This window comes from Pempheris klunzingeri, chromosome 9 (assembly GCF_042242105.1).
Source record: "Pempheris klunzingeri isolate RE-2024b chromosome 9, fPemKlu1.hap1, whole genome shotgun sequence".
Classification (NCBI taxonomy): domain Eukaryota; kingdom Metazoa; phylum Chordata; class Actinopteri; order Acropomatiformes; family Pempheridae; genus Pempheris; species Pempheris klunzingeri.
In genome coordinates, this window is record NC_092020.1 from 8,647,032 (window position 1) to 8,661,802 (window position 14,771).

The 14,771-nt window shown below is 40.7% G+C and overlaps 1 protein-coding gene across 6 annotated transcripts in view; it reads right to left on the bottom strand.

Annotated features, from left to right (window-relative positions):
• The window catches only part of csnk1a1 (casein kinase 1, alpha 1), a 28,473-nt gene extending 15,596 nt beyond the window's left edge, over window positions 1–12,877 (bottom strand). For all 6 annotated transcript variants that reach the window (XM_070836300.1, XM_070836298.1, XM_070836301.1 and 3 more), the window contains exons 1-4: window positions 12,137–12,877; window positions 11,774–11,880; window positions 3,294–3,420; window positions 2,785–2,883 (exon numbers count right to left, since the gene is read on the bottom strand). In XM_070836300.1, coding sequence (XP_070692401.1) covers window positions 2,785–2,883; window positions 3,294–3,420; window positions 11,774–11,880; window positions 12,137–12,259 — 456 coding nt within the window. In that variant the 5' untranslated portion in view covers window positions 12,260–12,877. The remainder of the gene's footprint in view (window positions 1–2,784; window positions 2,884–3,293; window positions 3,421–11,773; window positions 11,881–12,136) is intronic.
• Between the last annotated feature and the right edge of the window lie 1,894 nt (window positions 12,878–14,771).

Below are 14,771 nucleotides of genomic sequence, written 5' to 3' on the forward strand. Positions count from 1 at the left end.
ATCAAATGCTCCACACTGCATCGCGTCTTCTGTTAACAGTTTCACTTAAACAATGCTAACACTGCAGCCAGCTGATGGTCACCGACCTTGTCCATTTGCTTTATAATAAACTAAGACTTCTGCGTCATGGTATACAGTGGTCCCAGTGTTGAATAAGTTCAACAATTCCATTATGTTTGAAAAATTTCATGTCAACATAAACCATTCCCATCAATAGTACAAATGAACAAATTAACATTTGTCTGCAACAAACAAACCTGGCTAGGCTGCAGAGTCAGCCGTGCTGCAGCTAGTCCTCCATCCCTGTCACATCCAATGTAAATTCGCAGCAAATGTCAATGAGGTTGAGCTGAGGTTGCACACCTGTTATGCAGCAGAATGCACATTCCTTTAGAAATGTGTAAAATATGCATCCCATGCTTAACTAATCAAATGTTGCCTGTCTGCAAAGGCTACAAAAGTGGATACAGAGTATTCAAATTCAGGCAACTTGATTATGCACATCTCTTACCAGGCACAAACAGGAAAGACATCACAATAAGGTAAAATATTTTTGTTATGTGGGTAGCTTGAAAGCCAGCATCATTGTCTAGCATGCAAAATCAGTTGTTGAGCAAGAATCCAGTACAGTGAAAGTGGACTACCACCCTGCCACCGTCTGACATCAACATTTATCTTTATAATAAAAGCAATTGAAGAACTCAAAGACAATTTGTTTACATAGTTAGTCTTAATTTGATCATGTTGGCCATTCCAGCTTCCTACAAAAGGTATCTTAGTGACAACACTATTGTGTGACCCTCTATATTGAACACCTACAAATCATGAAAATCAAAAGTGAATAGGATCAATTATTTTGTTAGGGGTTTCATCTTTTTCCTTCCATTTAATCATATTAGTGGAGGCGAACCTTTGTAGAACAATTTGAAAACAATGGTGTGTTTTAAACTTGTTGAATTTAGAAGCATTAGTGTGGACATGGTAGGTTCTCTCAAATAGCACATAAATATTCTCAGCTGACTGCAGTGCCACCCAAATACAGGTTAAAATGCCCTTTTCAAACCTAGAACACAAGGACAGGTTCAAAATGAATGACTAAATCTATAGAAATGCTGTCTATGTTTGTCTGAACCCACTTTTTTATTTCATAAAAGACCATTTGTGTGGTTTAGACCTTTGACAACTCCATGTTAACATGCATTAGGGGCACTTTATATTGCTTTTCCTCTGTCTCCCAATATTCTGTGAAAACATACAGAACGTGTCTGATTGTTCCGCGCCTTTCAAAATTGTATCATGTAAAGTGCAGAATATATTGCAATGCAATATTGTATATCAGAGAAGTACCTATGCTGTGACAACATCATTATCATGTTTAAAATATTGTCTTTTATTGTCTAGTATGCAGCCAACATTTTTACAGCTAAGATTTAATCTTCATGTGTTGTACCATTTCACAATAATGGAACTGTAACAAGTAACAATAACGCAAATATTGGTGAGCAAGAATTAATGCTATCATTGGTGACTCAAATTTACTAAGAGTGCTTTAGAGTCATGGGTTAAGTTTAAATATACTGACGGCTAAGATAAAATTATTTTCTTGCTGCTAGTGGCTAAACATTTAACCAATATTGTACTACCTCTAACATTTTCCTGTGTTTGTGTATGTTCAGCCACTAACTTGTGTACTACAATGAGTAACTGGTGACAGATATTGTATCCAAAGTTCAGGTTCTGACAGACGTATCGCTAGCTTGAAAGAGAGAGAAACTCCAGAAAGGCCAGAACAGGCCGACAGGAGCACACACAAAAAAAATTTAACCTAAAATGAGGGAAAACCAACCCTGTTGCATTGTTTTTAAAAAAAGTTAAACTTTATGAATTGTGTTGTCAGTTTTAGTCAAATTAAAGATTCAAAGGAAATAGAGTGTGCTCTGTAATGAAATATCTTCTCTCATTAACTCCATTCAGTAATTGTGCATTGATAACTTTTTTGTTCTGTTTAAACAGGTAGACCTGATGATTCCAAGCATAAATAGTTGACAGTATTAAAAGAGTTCTACCTGTTAAATGCTTAAAAACGTGATAGAATTTAGATATTATATAATTAGAGCCTTTGGAGTATTAACGATTTTAAAGCTGTGGTATTTTTGATGTCATTGGGGAAAACAGGTTTCTCTCAGACCGCTATGCTGAAAGGTTCTTATAGAATTTCTGGCACCAAAAATACACTGGCTACCGCAGCTTTAATATAAGTATGACCCATTATGACCCCCCCCCCCCCCCCCCCCATGAAGATAGAACAACTTTAGAATTCTAAGGTGACATGTTTTTGTGCTTGCACTTCTGATTTCTATCAATAACTGACTAACCAGAGGTCTTGTGATTGTCATGCACATCTGTTGTTCAAGAGTTACTTGACTGATCAATATTGACCTACTACAGACATGATAATGTTGACTGTTGTTTTCATTAAATCTACACTTGACACTAGGCAAGTGTTACCTGGTGTTTGCAACATGTATGTTGCACTTCTGTTTTTCAGAACTGCTCCACTAGTTGCACTACATATGTCCTTTTTAGATTATTTTTCATGTTGCTGAAGTGATAAACGTACAACATTTAATGATGTTTGCAGGTTGACCAAACGACAATTAGAAGGGTTTTCTGAAACAGCAGTGACCGTGGGACATGTGCTACCATAACATACAGCTGTCTCTCCAGACAACAGACCTTAAATAATCCATACTTACAGTACGTATAGGACCTGGACAGTCTTACCTTGTTACAGTGACGGCCAATGCCCATAAGAAAGTTGTCTGGTTTGATATCTCTGTGGATGAAGTTCTTTGTGTGCACATATTCAATTCTGCTGATCATCTGAGGATGAAAAGAAGGCCAAGATTGAATAATTCTGGTTATTTACCATCTTCAGAATTATCTACATGACGTACTGAAATCTGTTTACAGTTTAACAAAGGGTCCCATCAATTCAACTTGGAAACAAATGGTTTATTCTGTCTAGGGTTGTTGGGGCACCAAACGGATCACAGTTCACACTGACATACACAAACATGGACCATTTAGTCACCAGTAGACATTTTTTAGAGAGGAAATTCAAGCAGAGATCATATATACTCCGCACAGAGAGACAAAAGCTAGCAGGATGGAACTAGGACTTTGTTGCTAAGAGGCAGCACCACCACCTTACTACTTAAATTAAATTATGTTCCTCGGGCACATTCTCTGCTTCAAAAGAGCAGACAGAGGTAAGTGTAAGTGCTAGCTACCTGGTCTGCCAGCATAAGGACCGTCTTCATGGTGAAGCGGCGAGAGCAGAAGTTGAACAGGTCCTCCAGACTGGGTCCAAGCAGGTCCATGACTAGGACATTGTAGTCCTTCTCTTGGCCATACCACCTGGTGAAAATAGTGAGATGAGAGTGGGTCTGTGATTGCAATGAATATATCATAGTACTATTATTAACAGCGTGAAGATTTAATCAACTTAATTCACTCAACAGGTTCTTTGTCCTGTCTGGTCTTATTTTCTGTAATAGCACAGCATAGAACACATTTAACAACACATTAAGTCTGATTTTACTGACCATGAAAATGGCATTTTAAGAAGATAGAGCTCAAACAGACTCAACACAAATGACTCAATATCCCTCCTTGGCAGAGGTCTGTGCTCTACTGAGCTCATTTTCAATTAATAGATAGAATTCACAAGATGAAGATTCTTGCCACATTGACAAGTTAGCTGAAATATTAAAGCCAAAATAAACACTGCCCTTAAATACCATGTTAAACTCCAATGGTGAAAAGTTAACTTATAACAAAATATATCACACTTGTTCAACTTCTATTTGAGGGCCTGTAATCATGTTATCACACTACACAACCTGTCTCTCTTTGAATTCCTTGAACAGGTTAGGGTTAGGGTCTGCATGGGTTTAAAACACCTTTTACAGACGGGCTGTGTGGTGTGGGATTGCCCCGACTGTTGACTAAATAAGCAAAATAATGCCACATTTCACTCCATGCAGCTGCTTTGTCAACAAGCTGTGGATTGTCAGCAACAACACCTGTACTTCCAGCCATGGCTCTCGTTTTGTCACCATGAAAGCTGCAGCATGTAAATGAGAGAAGTGGGCACGCCCACTTTGCCTTCAGGCAGTGGAAGCAGAGCGCTGCACACGGTCACACACACATTCAGTTCCCCACTGTTGCTGAAACACTGCTCTTACTCAAACACTGTCCTTCTTAAAACTATCAATGCTAAGAAAATAGGGTCTAGTATCGTTTTTAGAGGCCGTCAGCTATCAGCATACTGTGCAACACTAGCCAGCTCTCAACGTCTGTGTACCACGGCAGAACTTGTAGTTAGCTTAATAGTTTTACAGTTATATATTTGTCAGTAGCAGTAATAAGACAGTAAGCTAGGTTAGCACCACTGGTGGAATGCAAAGAAGCACTAAAGAGCACATGAGCTTTCGTTACCCCAGTGGAAACCCTGTATCTCCAGATGTGGGGATTTTGAATGTTTCTAATAAATTGAAGAATTAAGTGTTGCTTTATGTGCTGAGAACTACTCCTTTATCTACATAAACTATTTAAAACACTCTTGGCTGGAAAATGCATCACCACACAGCTGGAAACAGGGCGTGTTTCTGACCTTATAAAAAGTCTTAAGACTTTAGTGATACCTGATTCTCATACCATAGTGACAATACATTTGATGGTCTTATCGAATATGATGCAGTGACCCAACAGTAAATAGTAAGATAAACAGTAAACATCTACCGTAGTAAAATGCAACACACACTACAATGCAGCAGTAACATTAATCCAAAAACATCCAATGTAATAGTAAAACACTAATAGGCTCCCTTTTAACTGCACTTTAAACAAAGTTTGCTTTAATACTTACATGCTTTTACCGTAGTAGGGTTTAGAATGCACAACTTTCACTTGTAGTGGAGTATTTTCAAAGTGAGGTATCACTACTAAGAAATTGACTTGAACACTTTGCCCACCTCCAGTTACTACACCCATAGCCTGACTGAATATGTGTTACTGACCAAGCCTCCCCATGTAAGGTGTCATTGTGGTTAACCTGTGCGTGTGACAGAGTCTAGTGGGTTTCTCTTAGTGTGTGGAAGAAGTACTGGCAGGTTGCCACAGCAGCAGTAAAGTTCATGCTATTAACGGTAGTTGAATTAAGCTTTTTGCCGTCACAGAAAAGAAATAAAGTCACTGTTTAGTAAGTTAACTTACTATGGCGTCTCCAGCAGCATTGCCAAAATGAACACGATAATTGATCATGTTTTGTTTTTTTTTTTTAACTTGAGCAAACAGTCTAACTACATCCATCTTTTACCAGCTGTGTTTCACCTCCCCCACCCCTCTTTATGGAAGGTATCCTTTGTGGATGTCCTGCACGCGTGACGAATCCTAGCAGTTTTGTAGCCACAGTGAGTCTCTCCTGGTGTGTATGAGAGGTAAAAGCATGAAAAGGTACTTGCTATTAGAAGCAGTTGTGTTGATTTAAGCCATCACAGGTTTAGATTGTAGCACACAGAAGAGTCATAGAACAAGTCCCTGTTCTTGTAATGTATTTACAGCATCTTCCTGCAAAGTGAAATGTCAACCCATATGGAAACCCTACATGCCTACTACAATATGACTACAATATAATCATATTGTAGTAAGTGTAGTCATATTGTAGTTTTTAAAGCTTAAGATTTATATTTTAAAAAAAGTGATTTATGACATGGCAGCTCAGTTCCTCAAATTAAGAACAGTGTAATAAAAAAGTGAAGTGTTGGCTAACTGCACAATACTAATGAGCATCTCCACCGACTCAATCACTTGCTCCTTGCTTAGTATGAATGTTGCATCACCCTTGATGATGCCATCACTTCACAGTGACACAGTGAATAGTTTCATCAGTTGTCTCTATAAATGCCAACAGACGATCAGATGACGCAAGACAGGACTGGTTTGACTGACAGGCCACACGCAATGAAAAGGAGACATTGGTGGCTTCCCAGTCGAGAGGTCTGTGGAGACATGCTGAGCTTGAGCTTGAGCTCTGTGTTAACAGTGTTTTACGTTCAATTTGGTTGTAAACAGACTGGATAAGCCCTTAAAACTAACAAGACGACAAACTAGAGACAGAGGTCGTTACCAAACCAGTCTTTATGAACTGTGTACACACAACAGACAGCAGCCCAGAGGGGTACACTATGAAGCATGATTAGTGTTAGCGTTGTAATGGGAACCCACAGCATTCAGTTGGTGAGGCAGAATATCTGTAATATCATCCACATTCACAGCATCCATACATATGAAAGCCACTCTTTTTCTATTGCAGCAAAACTAAACTGTTCCAGTAATACTGATGGCCAATGAGCATTGCTGGATATTTAGATTTTTGAGAAGACTAAAATGTTTTTTTTCTGCTGAAGCCGCACAGAAAACATGATAAAGACCAAGGTACATATCGAACTGTGAATTTTGTGTAATGTTACATCCTTAATGTGAACTGCTCTTTCCTGTGGCCCAGGCCTACTTGTTATGAGGAAATGTGATTCATTGATGAGGGATGAACCAATGCCATTTCAGTTCCACTACTATTTCATTAGGACCCCATTGCTCTTGTGTCAGTGGCACCTATCACTCCACTGACGCTTAGATGCCAGGTGACAATAACTGCCAAAAGTAATTATTCCTTAAGAGAGAACAAAAAGTAGATCATGGTTGCTTACCATGTAGCGTGGGGTCAGTGCACATCAGTGATTGTCGTTCTGTACACAACCATTGCCTGACAGCCTCTCTTAGGTATTCAGTCTAACAAATAAACAACTCTGTTAAATGCCTCAATCATATGGACATATGAAACGTTACCCTCAGTCCAAAGCAACTGCTCACTCGGCTTAGAGTCTGTGCTTTATGCTGCCAGGTCACTAAACAACAGTCTGTCAGCAGTGGCTCCCTGGTTCTTTAGCTCAGAGGGTGTTAGCATGTCGTGAGTTACTCAGCAGGAAGCAGTCACCGAGCCTTCATTTAAATTTTGGCCATTCATGTGCACCTAGCTTACTAGCTTTAGCCTGATGGAAGACTCCAGTCATGCGCAATAGGTGAACTTGCAGCATGTGCACGGAGTTTATTACAGTCCTGTGACAGACGCAGACACTTCATTTTGTGCTGTCGGGTATGTCTGGTATATATTTCAGCCAATATGACAAAATGTGCTTCTAAAATACGTTACAGACTCTGCCTTTAATGATAAGAGATTGATTTTACAAACCTGATATGACTGGCTGGCTGTTTCCAGTAGGAACAGTCTACTAGTTCCTACTCCAGCCGTGTTGCAATTAATGCTTGCTTCAAGTTTTATGCTACAGGTCAGTTACAGGCAATGCATTTCATGTCCACGTGTCAATAATGTGCCACATCATTCAAGTGCCCCTACCCATCTGCTGGACACAGTGGTGATGTTCATGTGGAAAAAAGAGGCCGTGCCTGGTCAGCTACACTGATGCCTAGTCACCGTTGAAGTGGTGCTCAGTCACTCGCTGACATGATTATCGCCACGGGCTGTTACTTTAAGATAATCTTTAATGATTAATGATAATTTAGTATACACCGTAGCAAACATTGCTAGCATAGTGTCCGTTAGCTTAATAAAACACGATCACAACTTGCCATTGTGATTTAAAAATGTTCATTTCATACATGTACGTTACATAAACATTACTGCAACAATACGCTGCCACCCTCCTCAAAGCTGCATTTGTTTAAGTGTCTGTAAATAATACAGTAAGGCTAAATAGCACAGGGAGCCTGCTCATAACAATGGTGAAACAAAAACATTTGATTGGTTGATGCTTATTGGAGTGCTGAAAAACGTTAAGGCCAGTTAACCTTTATTTGTTGAGCATCACGCCCCTCACCCTGTCACAAGTGCTGGTATCAGTTTGTAACTTGATGTCTCAAGTTTCCAGTTCAAATGACAGCACTTAATGACAACATAAAGGCATTGAGCCAAGTTCCTTCAGTTTGAGTCAGAGGAAGAAAGAGGACAAGACAAGAAACTACAATGGGCGGTGACTATAAAAGGTGAGTTAGGTTGTATTAGCAGTGGAGGAGGGGCAGCAGGACCAGCCGGTTGGACAGGCTCCAACAGGAATTTGCTGCGACATAAAACACGTATAACTAGTACAAAGACTCAATGAACAGTCCATGCTTGCATAACAGTAAAAGTGCAAAAGTTTTGCTCCAAACTTCCTGCAGAAAAAGTGGAGCAGAACATCCACAAACGTGACTGCTTACCCAGCTTCAGTTGATATTCATCGTCATTACAGGGGATATGCATTTCAAGCAAAAATGCCACCCTCTAGCTGGGCTAGCTTAGCTTAGTGGGAGGATCAGCTGGATGAAATGGGACTCAGGCTGCCTGAGCAGAGACAAATCAGAGACTGTTTGTGCCCACATCTTTACAGAGCTCCCTGGATCAATCTAGTGCTGCCAATGGGCGTACTGCCAGGCACGGGTAAAAATACACCTCTGAAAACAAGACCATAGTCAGAAATTATTCCATTTTTTATAATTTAAGATAATTTAACAATATTCCAAAATCATGACCCATCCCTAAGACTAATGGACCTGAATACTTCTCCCACCTCTGGTTAGCACACCCACAGTGTGACTGCACCTGTGTGCTACCTTATGGGTAACCTGTGTGTGTGAGAGTGAATGTCTCCCTCGTGTGAGAGGAGTTAATGCCATTAGGGTTATAGTTGCATTACGCTCCAGTTTGCAGTACAATAGTTACTTAAAGGCTGTGCGTCGTCTTTGCTGCTACAGAAAAGACATAGAAATAAGCCCTGCTTCTGTTCTGATGTTAGTCTTCACAGTTGCCCAAATTGTGTCACGCTAACATTGGGGAGCTACGAGTCAGTTTGAAAATCAATTCAAAACAGCCAACAAATGGTTTGTAACTCTGGAGGTGGGAGCTCCAGTACTAACAATCACATTAGCCTTGATCACAGACAGAAGTATTGTGGCTTGTGGTTTTTATATTGATTAGCAGCAGACTTGCACACTATGCTCCACACTGATTTTCCTTGCGCATATCTATTTTTAGGGACAAATGTGAGTGAAATCTCCACACTGTAGAGCCATGAGGAATTGGTGTGTGTTCAAGCTTCAGGTTTCAACCAAGTCATCAAGTCTTAGCGGCTCCACTCATTGTCTCTTTCCCATCTGTACTGTATATGGCCGTGCATGTAAGCCAGATATAGAACAGGGAAGGAAAATCAACACCAGCCAAATGTTGGTATTTAGTTTCTGTTTCACAGGTACAGGGCAGATACTTTGTGCTAAAAAACATGATAATACTTCATAAAAATATGCCCATCACAACCTGGTAAGATTTCAACAAGAAAACAGGATGTCAGGACGGAAATGCACTTTTCTAAATTTTCAAAAACATATGTATGATGGATCCTGCATATGTTGTAAATGTGGTGATAATACACAGAAGGTGCAAGAGCATATCAATTCAAAAGGTATTTTCTGTGGACAACTGCAGTTTGTTACAGGTAGCTCATTCATTTTAAAGCCTCCATTCCATAGGTTGAAAGATTAAGACAAGCCAAAGCAGGTAATGTGCAGATACAGGTTGGGGCATCGAACACACCAAATGCACAGTTAGGTAGATTCTCTCAACCCCCCCCAACTAAATTCAAACAATTGTGACTAGGAGAATAAAAGACTATTCACAGTGTCCAGAGTGATCTAGGAAACACATTCTAGTAGAAGCAATTCATGCATTAAGCACTACTTTAAATGATGTGCCATCATAACCAAGGTCTTCATTCCAACCCTATAATAGTCCATTTGACAGAGCTCCTCTGCTCTATGGTTGCATAAGTTACTCAGATTTGAACTATTTCAGGAGCCTGTAGACAAACAGAGGGTGTTAAGAATGCCTAGCTACTTTCTAAGCAGGCTGGGATCAGGTTTTAATTGAGGGTTTGCAGTAGACACACAGAGGGAGGAATGCAAAGCCTAGCGTTTCCATTTTTCTATAGAACGAGACAGAAGGCTGTGCATTACTTTTTTTGCACATAGCACTCATACAGCGGTTGACATTTTTTCAGCACAAGCCACAAAACTGTAATAAGTACTAAACGTCTGTTGCTACTCATTAGTCGTGCAGTTTGCTACTTAAACAGGCACGTGACTGGCAGAGAACGTTTAAGTTGCATGCAGGAAACACAAATTCCAAACTAACAAGAAAAGTTTCCAGGCACATTTCCTGTATTCGTCCATGATTGTAAATTGCGGGAACATAACACCCCTATGGCTCTATGAAACATTCATATACTACACTTCAAATGAGCATCAAAATACAATATTATTTACATATAAATATATATAATATACAGCAGTTTGATTTTTTTTCCTTCAAAATCTGCTTGCAATCAATACAAATAACTTACTTAAATTACACCATATAGCTCGAAACACGTAGAGGTAAAGGAAAAAGATTAATGGGATTGCTCTGTAAGGATTGTGGAAATGCTGTTAAACGCAGCCTTGGACATATCTGTTAATCATTTTAATTACCTAGTAAAATAGGGTGCAGCATCACCCTTCACCTCGCAGACCTGACATGAAACCAGCCCTGCCATCAAACAGCTGGATGCTGCTACTGCTGCAATGTTGTTTGTCTCTCACACACACACACACACACACACACACACACACTGTGTGCCATGTCACACTCCACAGCTCTGACACACAGAATGACTTTAAAAAAAAAAAAAAGTAGTGGCTGACAATCATTGTCCACATCAAAACACGAGGAGCACAGCGAGGGCCGAAACGATCCATTTCACTTGTTCAACACCGAAGTGCAAACACAGCTGTCACGATCACACTGTAAATGCTTCCTTCTTATTGTTGCTGTGCCGCAGCTACTGTTCTGCCCCGACGGGCCCACTGTGCATGCCAGCTCAGAACAGTAACCACACAGAGATCGACCCGCAGACTAGAAATGCAGTGTATCATCCACAGTGTCGGTAGTGGAACTGGAGGAGGGGGGGGGACAACTTGTGATTCTCCTATATTCCCACTCAGTCTAGTGTGCCACACGCCGCTGACAAAAACGACGTGAACACGACTAAAACACGTAGCGCGGCCCGACGAGGCGAGGCCACGTCGGGGCACCAGTCACGCAGCGAAAACAGCCTCTAACGTGGGGCTAGGATTGTTGTTTTCGCATCTGTGCTCCGCCGCCATTTTCTAACAGGGTAGAGGAGGACATGTTGGGAGCTAACACAACAAAAGAGGAGCGGCCATTTCCAACCACATAGCCGCTTTTACTCGATCGCTGCAACCGCTGCACGCGATAAAAGTGCACATCCGAACCCCCCCACACACACATACACACACTCGGGACGCAACACGGAGAATCTTCGGATGTTAAGCCATAACGTGACTGATTTTTTTTAAAGGATTAGCGGGAAATATGTCGTCAACGTTGCTAAAACGGACTAACTCACGTCAGGCAGATTAGCAGGCCTTAATGCCAGTGAGGTCCCAACATCGGTTGTCTGTTTTCCAAAGCAGACTTTAACCACACCGATGCAGACTGACGCGGAAATAGAACACCGATATGACACTTCATTGACAGTAACGACAGCACGATGACAAAATAATAACAATAATGATAATAATAATAAAACCATCTTCTTACCTGATGTGTGGGATCCCGACACCACCTTGAAGAATTTTGTACAGCTTGCTTTCGTATAACAACTGTGGATGTCTGGCTTTCTGTGATTCCAATTTTACAGCTACCTCCTGGAAATAACAAACGATAAAAAAAACGTACATTTACAGCTTTGTAGCGACTGTAGAAGAAATGACACCACTTCATGCACAGCGTAGCCCCCGTTAGCCCCACAAGCTAAGCCCTGCTAGCTTCCTAAGCTATGTTGCAACCTGCCTTACTCGCTCAATCACTCACTCACTCGGCCACCGTTGTCCTCGCTAAGAAAATTAGCTTTCAACTTTCCCGAGAGAACAAAGAACACAGACGGCCGATGCAGTAAATTACCTCTCCATTTGTGATGTTGATGGCCAGATATATGTCACCGAAGGATCCTGATCCGATTTTTCTGACGAGCTTGTATTTTCCACCGACTATAAATTCGGCTTTGGAGCCACTGCTGCTCGCCATAGTATCCACCAAATAAAAAAAACAATCTCCGACCGATTCACTTTAGGAAATTGTGTGTGGCAAGTCTAGCCCGGTGCTCGACAGAATACACAGTCCTGTATGTCCAGTCGGTGTTGGTGGGAATTAGAATTCTGGACTAGCTGTTACTCCAAACGATATTACCGACAACTAACGTAACAAGCAAGTTGGAAAATAGATCTCTCCTGGTGGTATTTGCTTTACTCATAGGACACCGGCTACAACGGATCTTCGTTCAAATAAAACCTCCCGACGAACTGCTGTGTCAATATCGAAGCGAATACATCCAAAACTAACTCCAAAAAAAAAAACCTTACGGCCTTCAACAACCACCCAGCTACCTCGAAGTAGCAGCTAGTGTAATCTAACGTTGGCTAACGTTAGCATCAAGCTAACGCTGTCGCAAGGACCGCTGCGGAAAACAGCCCGGACCTCCTCCGTGTTGAGGGGCAGAGACTGCCTTTTTTAATTACACGTCCGATGGTGTCGTGGCTTTTTCGATCTTTTCAGTCCGTTAAGAGCGTTTTCGGCCAACTTCGAGGGTCGCAACCGTCAGTACAAAGCGCAACCCACTCACACCGCCATCTTGTCTTCTCTACCCTTTCTCTCAGCTGGTTTCCGTTGGAGGCGATTAGCTAAGGTTAGATCTCTCATGACCCCTTCATGTTCTACCGGAAATAATAGAATCAAGACTCATGGCACACATGAATGCCGCGATAAAATGATACTTAGATGTGCCTGGAAAAGGAAATGTGTTTAGTATTGTAGCCTCAACGACAGTCAACACCGGCAAAGTTAAAAAAGTGTTGTTGTTTTTTTTTATGCCATCAAGTTTGCTGCGTAGGATGCGAGTTTCTACAAAATCCTTCGTTGCATGTATTTTGAACTTTTGTACACTTGTGCGTCTTATTGCCTCGGATTTTTTTTTACTGTCAAATACAAATAAAGCAACAATCAACTGCACTAGGGTAGTTCTGTCCAAAATTATATGTATGCGAAATGCTTAGCGTTTGTGTCAGATGGACCCTAAAGCCCTTGAATGCAACCACAGGTAGTATTTACGAGGAGTGATTAGAGCTGACTTGAGATCAGACTGCATCACTCAGTGTCTCTGCTGTCCACTGGTAGGACCAGTAGAGTTCACAGGCATTCAACCTCTCAACAGATATTTATTGGGCTGTTTAATTCATTTTTCCATCCCTTCTTTAATTACACTAGTTTTTGTGCGCTCTCTCAATTCAGTTCAACTTACTGAGACTGAGAGAGACTTTCTTTATTTGATCCCCCATAGGGGGAAATTTTCTTGTTACAGCAGCAACAATATAAACAGGGAGAGTGAAAAAACAAAGCAATAGAAAAGACAAAAATAAATATAAATATAAATATAAATATATGGTTGTGATGAAATGAAATAAATATTTACACCATAGGATATTTACACTTTAGACAGGAATGGAATGACATGGATGGTAGGCAGTATATTAACATCAGCCAGTGATGCTGGTGTTATAGAGTCTGATGGCTGATGGGAGAAATGACAGGCTTTATTGGCAAGACGTGTGTTAACATGTTGCCAAAGCACATACACGAAGAACGTCAGCGAACAAAATCATAGGCCTACGCTGTTTCAAATCTGGTTTAACTTGTTAACAAATCCTATGAAGATGACTCAACTAAAGATTATCTAGGCTGTGGGGTAACTATCTTGTAATAATGTGTCAACATTTCCAAATTGGACATGTGAGAGCAGCAAAGATCAGGTTCCAAACTGTCTGATGTTAGAAACTGACCTCAGAATCCCCAGAGAAGATGAATTACTCAGTGTGCCATCAGGAAGACAGGCGTTTGATACACCCTCTCACAGCTCGAGGCAATGATGTGACATGCATAACGGGAGTATTTCTATCAGTTTGAGCATGAGATATGTCAAATAATGCGGTACAAATCCCAGCAGACTCACCGTTTGACTGATCTGAACACCATTTGAAACACTTGATATCTAATGTCCAAAGAATGTCAACGTCAAGTTTAATAGCATATGAATGAAGACTTGTGGAGATACAGATGTTACAAATGTAGAGTTAGAATGTGCAGGTAATTTGTTTAGATTTTGGGATGTGAAATGTCTAGAAATTTAGATTTATTGCAATAAGCCACAGCCAGTAATCAATTATTACCAAATTCTGATCCTAGATAGTGCAAAATGAATTTCATATGAATCCATGTAGTTGTTTATGGCTGTGGCAACCCTCAGGTGTGAAGCGTAATGCACTTTGATATGTAAGTTCAGTGAAAACTGGTGAACACGTGTCTCAAATGTCAGGTTGATATTGAAACAGTGACGTACAGAAATTACCTTGATAACTTTAGATCGGTCAGGTCCGTGGATGACCTGCAAAGTTTCAGGACAAACGTCCCAATGGTTTCTTACGAGCCACAAAGTGTGACATTTTTTGAGCAGAAGAGTGAAACAAAGATGCAGATGACCTGAGAT